Below are 20,000 nucleotides of genomic sequence, written 5' to 3'. Positions count from 1 at the left end.
TGACATCTTAGCTTTACAAGTAACTTCAAGTCTCAGCATGTTTCATTTTGTTGAATAATACCTGTTTTTTTAAGATTCCAAAGTATTGTGCCTTGTAATTTATTTATATTACTGGTACCTAATAAAAAAAAAAAAAAAAACACCATCTTGAGCCCTCAGGTATGAAATATAAATAATTGTCAGAATTTTTTTATGGAAGCCAGTCTTGGAGCAGAGGGCTAAGTAATATCAGTGTACAGCATTCCAAAGTATTTAATCAAATGTAGTATACATTTGCCTTATTTTTTAGACATGCTGAATTCTTCTTCTTTCTGTCCTATTAATTTTAAGGATACGTTATTTTCATTTCCTGCTATTTGAGAAAGCTTAAGTTTTTTTTTTTTTCTTTCTTTTTTTTAAATACTTTTTACTTCAAATATTGTCTGAAATATAGGAAATCTTTTATAATGAAATGTTTATATCCTTTAATAAATTATAAAAAACACATGTATTTTGTCTCCCCATATATACATATTCCCTCCAATCCTGTTGTCATGGAGGTCATAGTAAATAGACTGAGGCCTAATGTTGAGGACCTCCCCTACCTTGGGCCTCAGCCTTCGGCTCAACCAGGTTTGCAGCCATGCAGAAAGGATAAAAGGCTGTCTTTGTGTTGGTCCTGAAGGGCCTCCAGGAGTCATGGACACACTATTCCCTTGGTTAATCACCTAGCTCTTACCCCATATGATTTTCACCAATCGATCAATCATTACCTTTTTTGGGACTTAGAGGGGTAGACTTTTCTTCCTCATATTTCATGTTCACCATGGCTAATAATGATTTAGGGGCATTAAGGCTTGCCCTTCAACTATCCTGTGTAAATTTCACTTTTTGGTTTCCCAAACCCTGCTTCTCCTTTGATCACTGCTCCGACCACTGAGGCTAATATCCCCCCTTGATGTATGCTGTTAACTCTATCCATTTTGAACCATTCACCCAGGTCATGACTCAACCTTCAGAATACAACCCCTAATCCCATGATCTTTTTTTTTTTGGCGGGGGGCTTAGGAAATAGACTGAGGCCTACCTACCTTGAGCCAAAACCCTTGCCTTAAACTAATTTTGCAGGGTATTTTCTTTTCCCTCTTTCCTTTTCTTTCTCCTTATCCCCTGTCCACCTACCCAAATCGTTAACTCTTATTTACCCTTTACAATACTGCTGTGTAACCTTTCATATCTGATACAATTGTTTACGACCAATGACTATTCTGGAAGTCCACACACATTGCTTTCCCCCCAACTCCTTGCCCGTTGTTGTCGTGTGTGTGTGTGTGTGGGGGGGGGGGGGGCTTAGGACCCAATGCTGGGGAACTCCCCAACCTTGGGACTCAGCCCTCGACTGAACTAATTTTGCATGTTTTGTTTTTTTTCTCCTCTTACTTTTTCATTTCTGTTCCTTCACCAACCCCTTCTACTATCCACTTCCTAAGGTGTAAGAGCCGTGCTGAAAGGATGAAAGGCTGACTTTGTGCCAGTCCTAAACGGCCTGAGGGAGCCATGGGCACGGTATTCCCGTGCTTTAGTTGTCTAGCCCTTACCCCTCAAGGGGACCCTGAGGACTGTTTCTCTCCCCAACTTTTTTTTTTTTTTTTTTTACCACTATTAGGGGCAATGAGGTTTGCCCTTTCATCAAATAGCCCCACCAATTCAAACTACCGATTCCCTAACCCCAGGCTCTCCCTTGACCATGGCTCCGAACAATACACAACTACCCCCTCCTCAATGACTACTAGTACAGTATCCACCCTAATCAACACAACCCCCAGGAGACATTTCTACTCTCCCAACATGCTCAACTTCAACACCTCTACCCCCACAACCTTCTTCATCAACTACCCCATCCTCCCTTATCACTACCTTACAGTAGTAATAAGGGAGGAAATAGACTGACACTAACATACACTCTTCCTCTCGCCCCCATCCTTCTACTACCCCCACCTCTACAAGAATCTTAAATACTCTATTTAGCCCAGCCAAATGGGACCGATTTTTCGTGATCCCTCCCACAGCTCCTTACTCTGACAACACCCTTCTCTTCCAGCAATGTCTCCAAAAACAAGTAGGCAAAGTCTCTTTCCGTTGGCGACCCGACCGTTCCCGTCTCGTCACCGTAACATCTGAAAACCAAGCTATAGCATTATCAAATCTAACTGATCTATATGGTAACCCCATCCTGCCCTCAATACTTGCACCGGAACTGTTTCTATCTCCCTAGCAAATTGCCGTGTCTGTGACAAAAATTGGTCAGATTATGGAGAAGACTTACTCGCCTGTCTCACGGACTATGATGCGGTATTAGTACAATGCTACTCCATACCTCCCAAAGGTCATCGTAAGAAACCCACTAACATAGCCAAAATTACTTTCCGTAGACATGACCTACCCTTTAATGTATACATCAGCGGAGAATCCCTCCCTGCCCGACCATATCAACCTCCTCCTCGTCAGTGCCAAAATTGTTGGCGTTTAGGACATCCTGCCAAACATTGCCGTTCCACAGCCAGATGCCCACTATGTGCCCAACCTGGCCATACCCGATCAAACTGCTCTGCACAATCACGCACATGCGCCCCCATAATTTATTTTATAGAGGCTGCCCCACCTACAAATTTGAGTCTGAGGTAGCAACTCTCAGATTCAGACTTGGACTCACTCTACGTGAAGCCAGACAGGAAGCACGTCAGCGAGGTTTTTCTCTTACCCCCTACTCCAGAAATGTTGCTTACTCTGCCACCCCCCCTACCTCGCAAGCTTCTACACCCTCCCCTAAACCTATCCCTCCTCCATCTAACTTCCCCTCTTCTACCTCCTACCTTCCTCAGTTAAATTCTTTTGCCATCCTAAATCCAGACACTCCAATCTCTACTACAGCCCAAACACCCCCTTTCCCTCCCCGCACTACCCGTAACAGACAGACTAAACGTTCCCCCTCTTCCCCTACCACACAATCACCACCTTCCTTTGCCCCTACTCTTCAGACACCAGTCTTCTCTCCCCCTCACAAGAAAACCTTTGTCTCACAAAACTCCCCAACCAACTCCATTACAGAAACTCTTGAAGATATTCAAAACGATCTACTCGAGTCTCAAACTAACACTGAAACCCCTCATCCACCTTCAAATTCCACAACTCTCGCCGATATCCATCCTCCTCCTACTCATATTCCCCCTACACCCTGTCCTCCGACCCCCTCCCAACACAGCCCCCCCCCCTACCCCAGCTCCACCTACATTAACCCTCCCACCATCCCCTCTATCTCTTCCACTCGCTCCTGGATACACACGTGAATCCCTTATATCACAACTATCCCCTTCCCCAGACCCTCCACCTCCTAATACCCCTCCTGATACAACACCACCTCCCCCTCCCACCTCCCAAATCTCTACAAATTTCTTCAGTCTGCAATATCATTAGTATCTTCCTGGGCCACAAACCATGGCTTCCGCTTTTCTCCTCCAAATCTTTCTCCATCCTTTTCTCTCGCGCACGTGTAGGTCCCCAACCTCCACTCTTCTTATATGGCACTCCACTCCAACACCGTTCCTCTGGCGATTTCCTAGGCGTTATTTTTTTACTCAAAACTGTCCTGGCGAGACCATATCCTTCACAAACCCTATCCCATATATCCTGGGGCTCAGATCGCAAAACTCTCCTTTATCTTCATGTTACCTTGATCCTCTCCACTCTCGATTATGAATGCCATATCTACTCCTCTGCCTCAACTCCCTCTTCCTTCCCCATTATTCTTATCCCTGGGTACTCAATGTCAATGTCAGAAATGTTGGCTGAGCAGTCACTCCACAGACCACTGTCCAACCTAGCCATGATTGTTCGCGCAATCACGCACATGTGCCAATTGTGGTGGTTCCCATAATGTATCTTATAGGGTCGACTCAGATGTAGTAATCCTTAGATTCAGACTTGCCTCACTTTTTGCGAGACCAGGTAGGAATTGTTTTATCTTGCTCCCTACTCCAGTGGTGTCCTTCGCTCTGCCTCATCTCCCCAAGACGTTTCTACATCTCCCCCATATCTCTTCCTCCTACTCCTTACGTTCCCCCTTCCCCCTTCCCCTCCCTCTCCCACTCAGACTCTTTTCCCATTCTAAATCCAGACACTACAATCTCTACTTCCTCGTGCCTTCCACTCTTCCTCCTCGCTCTATTTATCGCAGCAGATAATTTAAACGTTCCACCCCAACTTATATCGCATCTTCTCCTACAACTATCTCTTTCTTTGCCCCTCAAAGGTGTCCGCTCTTCCTCCTCTTCTCTCCCTCATAAGAAAATCTTCGTTTCTCAGGCCTTCCAAACCAACTCCATTTCAGAAACACATGATGGCTTTCAAAACTATCTAATCATAGCCCGAAATGACATACCTATACCTCATTCATGCTCCAATATCTCTGCTCCCATTCCCTCTACACTTAAAGTGACTCCTGACATCCATCCTCCTCCTCCTACGTATATTCCCTAAATCCCTTCATCTTCATCCCCCCTCTCTTCCCTGTTGTCCCTGCCGCTCCCTCATGGATACACATGTGACTCCTTTTTGACAAAACAATACCCTTCCCTGGATCCTCCTCCTCCTGACATTTCTCCTGAAACTGCGCTTTGATCTAATCGCCCTTCACTGCCCTCATGTGGCCCAAAATACAGGCATTAAGCCACTCTCACGGGTGCGCGGCTTGTAGACTGTGTCCACATAAACACAAGTGTGTGGTGACAAGACTCCATGCCTACCCTTTGCAATACAATTTTCTCATTTTTCTGCATAAGCATTTTTATATTTTTTGGCATTGTCCAATGACTATAATTGTCATTTGAATTATCTAGATTCTAATTGCCTTTTCCTTGTACAAATTCCATATTATTTTTCTAGGTAGTCCATAACTAAGTGTAATAATAAGAATAAGGAACAATTTTATTTTATTTTGTAATATTTCATTTTATGTACTAGACTCTGTGCCACCGGTCACAGCGGTCAGGTATCAGAACTTGAGCAAGGAAATCGCGTCCTCCCTGGAGGATGCTTTTTGCTCTTGCATCATGGTTCATTCCACTCGTTTATCGATGTAAATAAATCCTTCGACGCTGGTTTCGTTGTAGACTTCCGTTCCCGTATTTTCAACTATCCTCTCCTTCCTGAGTCCAGTGTCCTTACAACAGCACTGCATACTCCTTTTCAACTTAAAACGCATGCCCGCCCTCCCTTCCTCCCCTTTCACTGTCATTTCTGATCCCAGTAACTTGCTATCTCTCATACAATCTGTGCATTTGACCAACCCCCCTGTCTGTAAAGTTTTGCTTTGTGCCCAGCCATGTCAGGATCCCTGGCAAGAACAAGCAGACACTCTAGCACAGTCTATGCAAGTACTTACACAGACCTTGCTCTAGCACGCTCCGCCGCTATGTCCACTTCACACCAACCCCGTTTCTCACATATTGCAGCCACTGATTTTTACCCCTACTTCAGGACTTTCCTCTTTGCCCGGTGGCAGTCTTACCGGCCTAAGTCTTCTCTCCAATAAATAACATACTGTAAATTTTCCATCTACTCCTGCCCTTGCCATTCCATCAGAACAGACACAGGGAGACGGTCCTTGTCCGTTTGTGTGTTGACCACACCCGCCTCACGCACTCCTATCTCAAGTCACATTCTGATCCACCGGTGTTTCCATGCAATGTTACTCTCTCAGTCCCACAGTTGCCCTGTACCCGCTTACTATACCCATCTATAGTGCTACATGAACTTTGATATCTAGCACATTTATTTTACTTTTTAACCATTAACCATTTATATCCAAATTACCAGAATAGTTTATCCCATTCTGATTACCCTCTAGTATTGCAGAATTAATATGACAAATGTCAAGAACTGTAAGGTAATTGAACAAAGTAGAGGCACATGGTTAACATATATTTCGGTGTACATTGTAATAAGTTCAAAAGTTTTAAAGAGTTATACACGATCGTATTTCATTTTGATGAAAATCATTTGACAAATGTAAAATGATTAATAAGGTAGATACCATTCTTAGCAGCACAAAGTAATGCTCCAAACAGGCAGTACTATATATCCCCTTAAAACTTCAAGTTTCTATTCCCTTATTCAGCGCGCACGCACGCACGCACGCACACAGGCACAGACACACACACACACACACACACACACACACACACACACACACACACACACACACACACACACACACACACACACACACACACACAAAGTCACAAAGTATTAAAGGCAAAATAAATGTGCTAGACATCAAAAGTCATGTAGCACTATAAAAAGGTATAATATCAGAAAGAGGGGAGTTGATAAGGTGCTATATGTCAACAGTCATACAGCAGTAGGCTTGTATTGGAAAAAGGTAAAGATGGGTAAGGGTGGACAAGCTGAGTAAATGAGTTAAGGCAGGAATATGCAACGGAGGGATTAGATCAAGTGAAGGCTATGTATGCATCTGAGGAAGGAGAACAGGCTGTTAAAGCAGAAAGTGTGGAATTCAGTAAGGATGTCAAACAGGTTGGGAGGTTGGTGAAAGGAGGCTAGGTGAGGGAAAGCAGAAGTACAAGCTGCAGTAAAATGTGAACTGGACAATGAATGTGTAGGGAACACAGAGGCAGATCAGAACATGACATGAAATAGGAGTGAGTAAGGCAGGTGTGGCCAATAAGCAAGCGGGTGAGAATTGTCTCGTAGCATCTGAAATTGAGCTGACCAGGAGGAGATTGATAGTTTTACAGTATGTAACTTATGTAACTTGACCAGATAAGATTGTTATCAAGCATAAAATATTTTAAATTGTGGGTAATAATTTGTGGCTGAGAAATGGGGTGTGGACATAATCGCGATGCATGCTAGAGTATCTTGATATTCACTGCCAGGGATTCCAACATGGCTGGGCACCCAGCAAAGTTTGACAGATTTGTGGTGTGTAGACAGGTAAAACAATTAGGCCTGGATCTTACAGATAAGGGATCAAGTTCATAGACTTTAGGAGAGAGAGTGTTATGAGAGTCAGTAAAACTAGTGAAAGAGGAATGGTGTATGTGTTCCAAGGTGAAAAGGAGTGCGAACAGTTCTGTAAGGACACTGGACTCAATCCAGTGCAAGTAGGGAAGACTACTGAGAAACCAGCACCGACGATGGATTTGGAACCATCAGTGTAAACGAGGATACTGGAGGAATGAGTTGAAACATGGTCAAGGAAATGAGCAAGAAGGACAGAAGGTGGGGGATATCTGATTTTGGTGGGTCAGGGAAAACAGAAGCAAATACGGAGTAAGATTACAAGCCAAGGAGGTGTAGAATGGACAGAACAGGGAAGAGGTCAGAGATGGGAAAAGGGGGAATAGGAAAGGAGTAAGTAAACGTGCAGAAGAAGCAAAGGTAGGAAGGAAAGATCAAGGGATAGTAGTATGGTGAGGGAAAGTTTGTGGGAGCAGACATAGCATCAAGAGAGAGATGGCATGCCTGACTCATGTACGGGCTAAAGAGATGAGGAGGAAGAAAAAAAAAAAAGCAAACCATAACAGAGTGATGTGGTTTATTTTATGCCAATATGGTGTAGTGTTGCATATTCTCCTGGGAATTTACTTATTTATTTTTTGCTATGGTCATTAATAGCATGGAATTAAAAATCTACAAGCAATGAAGTTCTGAAAAAACTAGCAAAAACTAATGCCATGTATCAGTTTCATATGTTATCCGATTCCTTAACTTAAAGGACTTTTAAAAGAAAGGAAGTAATTTGCATAAAATTTACTTATTGGAACTTAAAAAAATACATTCATAATGATAGCTAGTTACAATATAAAAAGACAAGAATAGATTCTTCATTCAAGAGAAATTAAAATCTTTTTATCAAAGAGTTAACATTCAATTTAAGGTGTTTTTAAAATGAAGAAAAATTGCTATTTACAAAATTTTGGGTGATTTGAATGTACCAACTGTTAGTATTAAAATAATTTTTCCATACTATTACCATAAACATTTCATTCTAAGAGAGAAATCAAAAGCAAAAGATAAATCATATTTCACAACATTACTTAAATTCCTATTGTCATTGTCAAATTCATTCCAGAGAAATGATACACTTAAATACCAAATCGTGCTGAAGTCTGCACACGTCTGGGCGTGCCAACATCATACACTTGCTGGCGACGAGATGATTCTTCCCTTCGCTGCTTCTCTTCTGCTCGTGCCTTCAGTGTGTCCTGGGCTCTGTCCATCTCTGCTTCCATGGCAGCTTTGTGTGCAAGAGCCTGGCGGCGCTTCTCCATCCGAGATGAACCACCTTCATTTATACTGTAGAATTTACCTCCCACTTCAGCTAACCACCCTCCTTCCACTGCTGTGACACACTGCATGTATTCTTTACTTGTCATTACCAGTTCATGGTATACAATGTAATCAGGTGTGTATCCCATACCAAACAGAGCTGAGGTAGGGTGGAGGTGGCAAGGTGTTCCTGTACGAAGGTTAACATATTCACCAATCCCTTTTAGGCGACAAGCCTGATGGAAGTATGCAGCACATATGCACTTGCGTACTAAGTCTTCATCCATACCACAGCTAATTACCTTTAGCTTTTGCTGTTCCATAATATCATGTAACTGCTGTCTTACTTCTCTTACTTTTTTAAGAGCTTTAAAATGTAAGAAATGCTTATTACACCAATTCATGGAATATTTCTGCAGACGCCACTGTCTATATATATTCAAATAAGTCAGATGGTCAGACTCTGGTACCTGAAATTTTTCACGCATTGCATCAGCTTCCTCCTCCCTACCTTTGGGACGGTAGAAGAGAGCTGGTACAGACAGCATGGAAACAATTGTTAAAATTTCTTCTGAGCAATGCATTTCTACACCTGCCAACAACATTTTTGAAAGTGCTGGATCAAGTGGAAACTCTACCATTGCTCTTCCTAACTTTGTTAGCATACCAGTATTATCCAAGGCACCTAGAGTCCACAACTGATACTGAGAATTAAGCAAGTTATCCTGAGGAGGAGGATCCATAAAATGAAATTTTAGCAGGTCTTCTACACCAAGAGATTTCAGTAGAAGTACCACATTTGCCAGATTAGTACGCTGGATCTCTGGAACTGTAGTTGCCAAGAGTTCATCCTTATACTGTCGTTCTGTGTACAAGCGATAGCACATACCAGGACCAGTGCGCCCTGCTCTGCCCATTCTCTGGTTGGCATTGGCCTGTGACACTGGATAAACCTGAAGGCCATCCATACCTACCCTTGGATTAAAAACCTTCAGCTTGCAGTAACCTGAATCAACAACATACTTAATACCATCTACAGTAAGAGATGTTTCAGCAATGTTTGTAGCCACAACACATTTGCGCAGACCATCAGGTGCACGTTGGAAAATCTTTGCTTGGAGATCTGAGGGAAGCTGAGAATAGATGGGAAGAACAGCTAACTGGGGAGCATTATCAATTTCATCTAATTTCTCCACAATAAGTTCACAGGTAACCTCAATATCTTCTTGTCCTGGCATGAACACCAAGACATCTCCTTCCTCTGCTTGAAGATGAATTTGAAGAGCTTGTTTCACTGCTGCTTCTACATAATCCTCAACAACATTACGCGAAAAAAATACCTCAACAGGAAATGTTCTGCCAGGAATGGTAAACACTGGTACTTCACCAAAGAATGTGGCAAATTTTTGTGAATCCATAGTTGCAGATGTAACAATCAACTTCAAATCATGTCTACGAGCCACAACTTCACGCAACAAACCAAACAATACATCTGTGCTTAGAGAACGTTCATGAGCCTCATCCATAATAATTGCACTATAATTATCTAAATCACTCTCACGCAATGACTCTCTCAGCAAAATTCCATCAGTCATGTATTTCATGATTGTCTTTTCACTAGTACAATCTTCAAAACGAATGGCATAACCAACTTCTTCTCCAAGGTGTGTACCCATTTCATCAGACACTCGCTTGGCCACTGACATTGCAGCCACACGCCTTGGCTGTGTACATCCAATCATGCCAAGTGTACTGTAACCATCCTCATGAAGGTATTGAGTCAACTGAGTCGTCTTCCCACTTCCTGTCTCACCAACAATGATTACAACTGAATTCTCTCTAATAATTCGGAGTAGTTCTTCCCTTACTGCAAAGACTGGAAGAAACTGTCGCTGCTCTTTCATGGTCTTCTTTCTGGCAAAGTCACTAGCTGCTTGATTTGAATCTTTCATGTGTTCTGCAAATTTCTGATCAGCTTTGTAATCTGTTTCTCCTTCTTCAATCTTCCTGTCATCTCTTTCATCCTCTTTTTTGACACCAATGAGATTTCCCAGCTGTGTACCCGCAAGTTCCCATTCTTTTTTAGCAGCTTTACGCCGTTCACGTTGCTCTCTCCTGCTCTTGACAGCAGCAGAACCTTTCCTGGACACTTGTGCCATATCTGATGTAGAATCTTTAACTGGAATCACAGGCTCTGGTTGCTTAGTGAAGACTATTCGGCCGTCCAAGAATGGGGGCACAATGTTGTGCACCAAAATATGGACCCTGTTGGTAAATTCCTCCTCGAAATCCTCATCATAATCTATCTTCTGTACAACACCACTGGTCAACATCCTGTTTGTTTCCCACAATTCATTATCCTTATGAATTTGCCTCTGCTTTGCACTCATCTTTTTCTTGTTCTTTTCCAGTTTCTCATTTTTCTTCCTCTCATACTCCTGGGACACATCAGCAAATGGGTTATTTGTGTCATCATAACCTTGGTCCATGTCATACCACTGTCTATCTAGTCGTTTCTCTTCTTCTTCCCATCTCTCTCTCTCTTCTTCATCATCAAATTCTCTTTTCACCCTCCCATCTCTGTCACTCATCCAAGAATTGTACTTGTATGATGGTGTTGGAAGTGGAGTCTTATCACTATCATGGAAGTCCTTCCTGCTAGGGGAATTTCTCTCTCGCATTGAGTGGCTTCCACTGCGGAATGACCAATCATTGTCTCTGGATCGATGTTGGGAAGAGGGAGTAGGAAGGTCCCAGGAAGAGGTCTTTGAAGGAGTAATGGAGTTATCTTCATCATCCCATGAAGAATGAGAAGGCGTGTCTTTCACTCCTGGAATCCGTGGTGTTTGTGGGGCATCAGAGAACCTTGGTGTCCTGTTGGACCTCTCAGACCAGTCACCCATTCCTGACCTCTCAGAATAACCTGATCTTTCTGAACCATTTCCATAATCACCTCTTCTCTCACTCCTGTTTCCTCGCTTACTTCGGTCATTGAAATATCTTTCACTTTTATCACCATATCTTTCACTTCTATCACCATATCTTTCGCTTTTATCACCGTATCTTTCCCTTCTACCATCTCTGTAATAACTGTCTCTTCTACCTCTATCATATTCTCTTTTTCTACTGTCCCTATATCTATCCTGGTCATCTCTGTCTCTATCTCTTTCCTTTCTGTCTTTGGTTGATGCACTGACATACCTGTCTTTGTGCTTTTTCTGTTTTTCCGAGAGTCGGTCTCTAACTTCACGGTTGACACCCCCAGTGTATGTCGGTGTCTCATCATACCTAGATCTGTACTCTCTTTGCTTTCCCATGTCCTCTTTTCTTGACTCCTTTCCATCCTCATCATCGCTGTCACTGCCATCATCACTGTCACTGGAGGAATCCCTCTTCACCTTCCTCTGGCTACTCTCCTTGTCATTATCCTCTCGGATCTTCCTCTTCAGGGCAGCCAGTTTGTCCAGGCCAAGGATCGAGCCCCTGACAGGAGCACCTGGCTTTTTGAACACCGAGTCATTATCTTCTTCCTTCTTCACCTTCCTGACAATGAGGCCTCCAACACCTCCCGAGGAACCTTCCAGGATGTGTGACATCTCACCTGGCAAATAAAACAAAAAAAACAGTAAACATGAGATTAAACAAAAGCATAAAAGCCATCAGAGAGAGAGACAGAGAGAGACAGAGAGAGAGAGAGAGAGAGAGAGAGAGAGAGAGAGAGAGAGAGAGAGAGAGAGAGAGAGAGAGAGAGAGAGAGAGAGAGAGTCAATAATATGTAAATAATAAATATGCATAAATATAAACAAGCTACTTCAATGCAGTGTCCTTTTCTGAAATCATTATGATTTCTAAATGTAATACTAATTATCATTATAACTATTAAACCAATCATGATTATAATAATAATAATGTTGCTGCTGCACTACTACTATTAAATTTGCTAAGCATTCCATATGTTGTATGCTGTTGGTGAACTTACCAATAAAGAGGGTAAAAAGATGAAGAAGAAAAAAAAAAAGGAGAACAAGTAGGAGAAGGAGAAAGAGAAGAAAGAAAAAGAAAAAGAAAAGAAAAAGAGGTCGAAGAAGGAGATTAAGGATCAGAAGAATTCAGACAGAAGGAAAGGGATAAAATCATATACTCCGTTCTTTAACAAGTCTAAGTGGCTGGGATATGGCAACTAAGATTTTTTTTTCTTCTTTTTCTTTACTCAATAATAAAATGGAACTGAACTCCACTACAAATATTCATACTATTATAAGCCCTAGTAAAACAGACACAAGTTCAATATTAAAAATATGTTAATTTTTCTTTATGATATATCTTTCTACATCATGTTCAGCCTCCAAGAATGCAGTCTTTACAGTCCTCGGTTTAAAGACTACTCCCAGAATATACATGGAAGTTTATCAACCTTTTCCAGAATGCTTGACACTGTTCCTATTAGGTTGGACTTGAGCTTATAGGGCCTTTATTGCCCAACACAGAATGATTCAGGTGGACACATAACAATAATTCAGTAGCAAAATGTAATCCAAAGAAAAATTCTATAATATTCTATTTTATAATGACTGCTGCAATCAAAAGCTAATGTGGACTTAGCTTTAATTTTGCCATCTGAGAATCTTCCCATGAGCCATATTTTGCATCTGAATTTTTGGACGTTTGCATGAAATGACTGAAAAAGCAAAGTAAAAAAAAAAAAAAAAAAAAAATCAACCTAGCACTTTCTATATGCCTGAAGTAAATCCCCAGAAATTTAAGTGAAAATATTGCAATACACATCCATTTGGCATGGTTACTGGAACAACCTACAGTGATAATAATGAAGTTTAATTCACAGGCATTAGACTTCCCAGTATTTTCTAGAATCAATATGCATCTTAAAAATTTGGCAACAATGAATTCCTCACAATGTCTAGTGGATTCCGTTAACCCAATGTAACAACAACAATACTAAACCTGTTAATATCTATATTTCCATCACTGCCATCGGGCTGTGCTCCCTGGAATTCCCCTTAACCCAAGCCGCTGGGGAAATTGAATAAAAAATGGGGAAAATGCTGTGCTCATTTTCTATATTTTTTGTGAATGTGTCTGCACATTGATGGCTCTGCTAGTCATTAGCCACAAAGGAGTCAATTAGTAGACCTTGTGACCTTACATGATTTGAATTGGCGGGAAAAATGTATTTATTACTATTGCTATGAATATCGATGGTGTTATTTTTATTATAAACTTTATAATTACTATAATGTTATAAACATTAGTAATAGCAAAATAAGATAACGTAAAATATTTTCATAAATCAAAGAAAAGGGTAAACAGGGCAAGACAGACAGTACTCGTAACTGGCTCATTGGTGACTTAGTTCAAGTGTAGCCACCTATGTATAAAAACATTCAATTAAGTAACTCACAGTGGGCATAGCACATACATACACGTCATGCCCGTCAGCCATGGGTTAAGGATGACTGATGTCGCTCTAACACCCCATTTGTAATGCAAAGTCACCAGCAAGATAGAAACCAGATAGGTTTATGTGACATGTCTTGCAATTATCATTAAAACCAAGCTGAAGCCTTCACAACACACTTGGTTCTGAGTTTTCAAATAGTTGCACTTTCAATTAACCCCTTGGATCTGAATGCTTCACTGCACATGGCCCAAAATACAGGCATTAGGCTTACTTGACCAGACACTCTCACAGGTGTGTGGCTTGTAAGCCAGCTGCACACGAACACAATGATATTTTCTCTTCTTCTGTATAGGCATTTTTAGCTATCTGCCATTTTCCAACATCTATATTTGTTATTTAATTAGTTTTAATCAGATGATAATTGACTGTTTTCCTTGTACAGACTCCATATAATCTCTGTAGGTAGTCCATGACACAATGCAATAATAATAACAGTAAGCAACATTCTGTTATTTGTGTCATTTTTAAAAATCTTTTCATATTACATTTTCTGTAATACAGGCTGCAACACAGGTCACAGTGGGCAGAAATAGGATCCTGAGCATGGAAATAGGGTCCTCCCTGGCGCTCTTCCATTTGTGGCTCACAGACGGGACATTCCACTTATTTATTGATGGAAATAATGCAAAAGCCCCTTCTTAAATGCCCACTGAGTCTAATCACATTCCAAGGTATTGTGCACTTGTGGCGAGTCTGCCTGGCCTTCAGTCAAAATTCTCACGAGGGGAAGTTCCTCTTAAATTTTCCTGATGCGATGGTCACGTCATCCAGATCGTTGGGGTTCATACTGCTGACTATTACAGATATATCTAATTAGCAGACACTGATTGAAGTCTATTGAAACTAAATGGGATGGATTTTTAGATGCAGATCTACTTTAGAAATTTACACTTTGTGCAAATATGCACATTGAGGGGTATTTGGTTTTCCTCATCACTATTTTGTGCTATAAATTCCGAATTACTTTATCATAACTATTGGACTTCTTCATACTCAACAATTTGATTTTTGTGTTTCCTAATTACTGTGATTATATAAATTTGAAAATTAACTTTTTACCTTGTTTCATCAATAGACGCTTTGAGAACATGCACGCTCACAAGACAACCAAACAGACCTTCTGCTTTTAATGTAAGCGTTTTCAAATTCCAATGAACACGGCGAATTTTAATATTCTTCTTATCTTTTTAAAAATTTAGTTGAACATGACTTACTCTGTACTTTAGACTCCCGTAATTTCTTCAACTCTGCAATGAGCTTGTATTTGTTTCCATATTCTGCAACGCCACTCCTACTCAGTAAATGTCTTTTTATTTCCTAACACTTGCTTATTCTGCAACAAAAGAAATAACAGCTCTGTGTAGAGACGTGCAACTGAACAAAACGTTTCACATTTGTGCTGCTCATTTGTTTAGGTCGGATGTAAATAAAGCCAGGCGAGGGAAACGAGAGCAAAGTTTTAGTGATGATGCTGCAACTTTATTAATGTCAGCGATTACGGTTATTATTGTGACTGTTATGACTATTATTAACAGTATCATAACTACGATAATAACAATCATGATAATAACAAAATATCAGTAATAATGATAATGACAGTAATAAAAATAATACTGATAAGAATAAGAATGATAATGATAATAACAATGATAATAATAATAATAATAATAATAATAATAATTATAATAACAATAACAGTAATAAGAATGATAACAACAACAACAACAACAACAACAATAATAATAATAATAATAATAATAATAATAATAATAATAATAATAATAATAATAATCATAATAATAATGATAATAATATAAATAATAGTAATAATAATAATAATAATAATAATGAATAATAATAATGATGATGATAATAATAATAATAATAATAATAATAATAATAATAATAATAATAACAACAATACTAATAATAACAATAACAATAATAATAATGATAATAATAATAATAATAATAATGAGAATATTAACAATAATAATAATAATGATAATAACAATAATAATAATGATATCAATAATAATGACGATAATGAAGATAATAATAATAATGATAATAATAATTTTAACAATAATTATGATATTAATATTCATGATAATGATAATAATAATAAAGATGGTGATGATGATGATGATAATAATAATATTAATAATACTAATAATAACAATAATGATAATAATAATGATAATGATAATAATAGTTATGATACTACTACTACTAATGATAATAGTGATGATGATGATGTGAATAATAATAATAATAATAATAATAATAATAATGATAATTCCAACGATAGTAGTAATAATGAAAATAATAATAAAATAATAATGAAAATAATAATAATAATAAAATTGATTAATAATAATGATAATGATTATTCCTATCATTATTCTTATTCGTATTATCATTATTGCTATTATTATTATTATCATTATTATTATTATTATTATTATTATTATTATTATTACTACTACTATTATTGTTATCATTATTATTGTCATTATTATTTTCATGATTATTTTCATTATTATTTGCATTATTATTTTCATTATTAGTATTATCGTTGGTATTATTATCATTATCATTATTGTTATTATTATTATTATTATTATTATTATTATTATTCACATCATTATCATTACTATTATCATTAGTAGCAGTAGTAGTATCATAACTATTATTACACTGAGAGAAAGAAGCGCATTGTTACCCTTTGAATAACACTTTCTTCCCTCACTAGGGGCGATGATAATAGTAATGATAATAATAATAAAGGCACAACATCGAAAATATATATAGATAATAATGCCCATTATGAGGTAAGCTTTTAACCCAAGGGTAAGATGATATTGTGCATACATAAAAGAATGTTCTGATCACTGAAAAAGGAAAGCAATTTTTTATTTCTCCGGCTGTCAGACTCAGACTGTGGTTCATGTTTCAAGTGCAAACAGCACCCATCTGGACTGGATATCTTTGCTGAGAACGGTGTACAGGTCCTTAATGGTTTTGTAAAACTAAGCCACAAGTTACAGTGTGACTAGGGTTTTCATAGATCAAAAAAGTGTTTCATTTATTAACAAGACTGTCAGTCTGTAAGTTACTATGACCCCGCCCCCATTCTCTCTCTCTTTCTCACACACACATACTCTCTCTCTCTCTCTCTCTCTCTCTCTCTCTCTCTCTCTCTCTCTCTCTCTCTCTCTCTCTCTCTCTCTCTCTTCCTCTCTCTCTCTCTCTCTCTCTCTCTCTCTCTCTCTCTCTCTCTCTCTCTCTCTCTCTCTCTCTCTCTCTCTCTCTCTCTCTGCTAATTGTTTTTTTTTTTTATTCTGTTTCATGGGCAAGCTATTATCAGGAACTTAAATGTCTCTTAAGTTTGATCAGATTTTAATGCGTTACAAATTTGTGAAACAGAGTAAGGATAAAATCACATTTTTTATGCATTGATTTTTGTTTAGCTCTATGAATGTATGTATATAACCTTTCTGAAATTCTCACAGGGTTAAGGTAAAATCAGAATGCAGAAACAGATAGTGTGCATGGGAAGCAAATCATGGGGTTTCACTCTGTAGGCTAATGAAAAGCTAGACCCTGTTTCAGGTAAACGCCTATATAAGACAGGTATCCACATTGGAACTAGTCATGTGGCTGTTCAGGAACTAGGCGTTGTATCTGTGCTGGGTCCTGGAAGGGAACCAGGGCTGGAACCTGATAAGGTACCTGTACAGGAGCCTGATAAGGTACCTGTACAGGAGCCTGATAAGGTACCTGTACAGGAGCCTGATAAGGTACCTGTACAGGAGCCTGATAAGGCATCTGTATTGGGACTTGGTAAGGAACCTGCCCAGGAATCAGATAAGGAACCTGGGGTGGAATCTGATAAAACACCTGACTTGGGACCTGATAAGGGACTTGAGCTGGAACCTGATAGAGGGCTTGGGCTGGAACCTGAATGGACTGTGCACCGTCTACACCCGATAAGTCTCCATCCTGGTTGCCCTGAGAATGTTCATTTGCATCTTTGTAACTCGCTTGTTCATCAGCTTTTTGGTAATCTTTTGACTGCTCATTTGGTTGTTGTGATTGTTCAGCTATATCCTGATAGCCCAGTTCATCTGGTTCTGGGTAGTCCTGTGGTTGTTCTGCTGGTTCCTGGTAACCCTGTGATTGTTCTTCTGGTTCCTGGTAATCCTGTGATTGTTCAGCAGGTTCCTGGTAATTCTGTGATTGTTCTTCTGGTTCCTGGTAATCTGTGATTGTCAGCGTCCCTGTATCTGTGATTGTTCACGTCCTGGTAATCCTGTGATTGTTCAGCCGGTCCCTGGTAATCCTGTGATTGTTCAGCAGGTTCCTGGTAATTCTGTGATTGTTCTTCTGGTTCCTGGTAATCCTGTGATTGTTCAGCCGGTCCCTGGTAATCCTGTGATTGTTCAGCCGTCCGGTAACTTGATGTTCCAGTTCCTGGTAATCCTGTGATTGTTCAGCCGGTCCCTGGTAATCCTGTGATTGTTCAGCCGTCCCTGGTAATCCTGTGATTGTTCAGCGTCCCTGGTAATCCTGTGATGTAAGTTGGTAATTCTGTGTTGTTCTTCTGTGTAATCCTGTGATGTTCAGCCGGTCCTGGTAATCCTGTGATTGTTCAGCCGGTCCTGGTAATCCTGTGATTGTTCAGATTTAATCTGTGATTGTCAGCAGTTGTACTGTGTCACGTCCGACCGTGATGTCAGCCGTCCTGGTAACCTTATTTCAGCAGGTTCCTGGTAATCCTGTGATTGTTCAGCCGGTCCCTGGTAATCCTGTGATTGTTCAGCCGGTCCCTGGTAATCCTGTGATTGTTCAGCCGGTCCCTGGTAATCCTGTGATTGTTCAGCAGGTTCCTGGTAATCCTGTGATTGTTCAGCCGGTCCCTGGTAATCCTGTGATTGTTCAGCAGGTTCCTGGTAATTCTGTGATTGTTCTTCTGGTTCCTGGTAATCCTGTGATTGTTCAGCCGGTCCCTGGTAATCCTGTGATTGTTCAGCCGGTCCCTGGTAATCCTGTGATTGTTCAGCAGGTTCCTGGTAATCCTGTGATTGTTCAGCAGGTTCCTGGTAATCCTGTGATTGTTCAGCTGGTTCCTGGTAATCCTGTGATTGTTCAGCCGGTCCCTGGTAATCCTGTGATTGTTCAGCCGGTCCCTGGTAATCCTGTGATTGTTCAGCAGGTTCCTGGTAATCCTGTGATTGTTCAGCAGGTTCCTGGTAATCCTGTGATTGTTCAGCTGGTTCCTGGTAATCCTGTGATTGTTCAGCCGGTCCCTGGTAATCCTGTGATTGTTCAGCCGGTCCCTGGTAATCCTGTGATTGTTCAGCAGGTTCCTGGTAATCCTGTGATTGTTCAGCAGGTTCCTGGTAATCCTGTGATTGTTCAGCCGGTCCCTGGTAATCCTGTGATTGTTCAGCCGGTCCCTGGTAATCCTGTGATTGTTCAGCCGGTCCCTGGTAATCCTGTGATTGTTCAGCCGGTCCCTGGTAATCCTGTGATTGTTCAGCAGGTTCCTGGTAATCCTGTGATTGTTCAGCAGGTCCCTGGTAATCCTGTGATTGTTCAGCTGGTTCCTGGTAATCCTGTGATTGTTCAGCAGATTCTTGGTAATCCTGTGATTGTTCAGCCGGTCCCTGGTAATCCTGTGATTGTTCAGCCGGTCCCTGGTAATCCTGTGATTGTTCAGCCGGTCCCTGGTAATCCTGTGACTGTTCAGCCGGTCCCTGGTAATCCTGTGACTGTTCAGCCGGTCCCTGGTAATCCTGTGATTGTTCAGCCGGTCCCTGGTAATCCTGTGATTGTTCAGCCGGTCCCTGGTAATCCTGTGACTGTTCAGCCGGTCCCTGGTAATCCTGTGATTGTTCAGCCGGTCCCTGGTAATCCTGTGATTGTTCAGCCGGTCCCTGGTAATCCTGTGACTGTTCAGCCGGTCCCTGGTAATCCTGTGATTGTTCAGCCAGTCCCTGGTAATCCTGTGATTTTTCAACCAGTTCTTGGATATCTTTTGATTGTCCAAATGTTCCATCTGTTGGTTCCCCTAACTCTTTATAACCGTAGTCGAGGTCGCCCTGCATTCTGAAGTCTTCCATCGGCAATGTGTTCTCCTGAGATGTTTCTTCTGAGCTGTCTTCCTCGGAGCTCTCTTCTGAAC

The 20,000-nt window shown here is 40.4% G+C and overlaps 3 protein-coding genes across 4 annotated transcripts in view; 1 reads left to right on the top strand and 2 right to left on the bottom strand.

The window, feature by feature from the left end:
• The window catches only part of LOC125030714 (targeting protein for Xklp2-like), a 13,236-nt gene extending 12,752 nt beyond the window's left edge, over positions 1–484 (top strand). For both annotated transcript variants that reach the window (XM_047620963.1, XM_047620954.1), the window contains exon 13: positions 1–484. This exon is cut by the window's left edge and continues 690 nt beyond it. The gene's annotated coding sequence lies outside the window, so the exon portion shown is untranslated.
• Positions 485–7,580: 7,096 nt separating this feature from the next.
• Positions 7,581–15,226, bottom strand: LOC125031087 (pre-mRNA-splicing factor ATP-dependent RNA helicase PRP16-like). Its single transcript, XM_047621570.1, has 2 exons — positions 15,025–15,226; positions 7,581–11,932 (listed from the first exon to the last, which is right to left on the bottom strand). The coding sequence occupies exon 2, from the start codon at positions 11,925–11,927 to the stop codon at positions 8,148–8,150; it is 3,780 nt and encodes a 1,259-aa protein (XP_047477526.1). The 5' UTR covers positions 11,928–11,932; positions 15,025–15,226; the 3' UTR covers positions 7,581–8,147.
• Positions 15,227–18,255: 3,029 nt separating this feature from the next.
• The window catches only part of LOC125034475 (RNA polymerase II degradation factor 1-like), a 5,524-nt gene continuing 3,779 nt past the window's right edge, over positions 18,256–20,000 (bottom strand). Inside the window, exons 6-7 of the mRNA XM_047626286.1 lie at positions 18,527–20,000; positions 18,256–18,382 (exon numbers count right to left, since the gene is read on the bottom strand). The exon at positions 18,527–20,000 is cut by the window's right edge and continues 95 nt beyond it. Of these exons, the coding sequence (XP_047482242.1) occupies positions 18,256–18,382; positions 18,527–20,000 (1,601 nt within the window). The remainder of the gene's footprint in view (positions 18,383–18,526) is intronic.

The sequence above is a fragment of the Penaeus chinensis genome, chromosome 2, assembly GCF_019202785.1.
Source record: "Penaeus chinensis breed Huanghai No. 1 chromosome 2, ASM1920278v2, whole genome shotgun sequence".
Taxonomy (NCBI): domain Eukaryota; kingdom Metazoa; phylum Arthropoda; class Malacostraca; order Decapoda; family Penaeidae; genus Penaeus; species Penaeus chinensis.
Note: the sequence above shows the minus strand (reverse complement) of the source record. Positions and strands in the feature narration are given on the sequence as shown.

Coding starts and splice junctions, on each gene's coding strand:
- LOC125031087 (XM_047621570.1), bottom strand. CDS start 11,927: ATGTCACACATCCTGGAAGGTTCCTCGGGAGGTGTTGGAGGCCTCATT.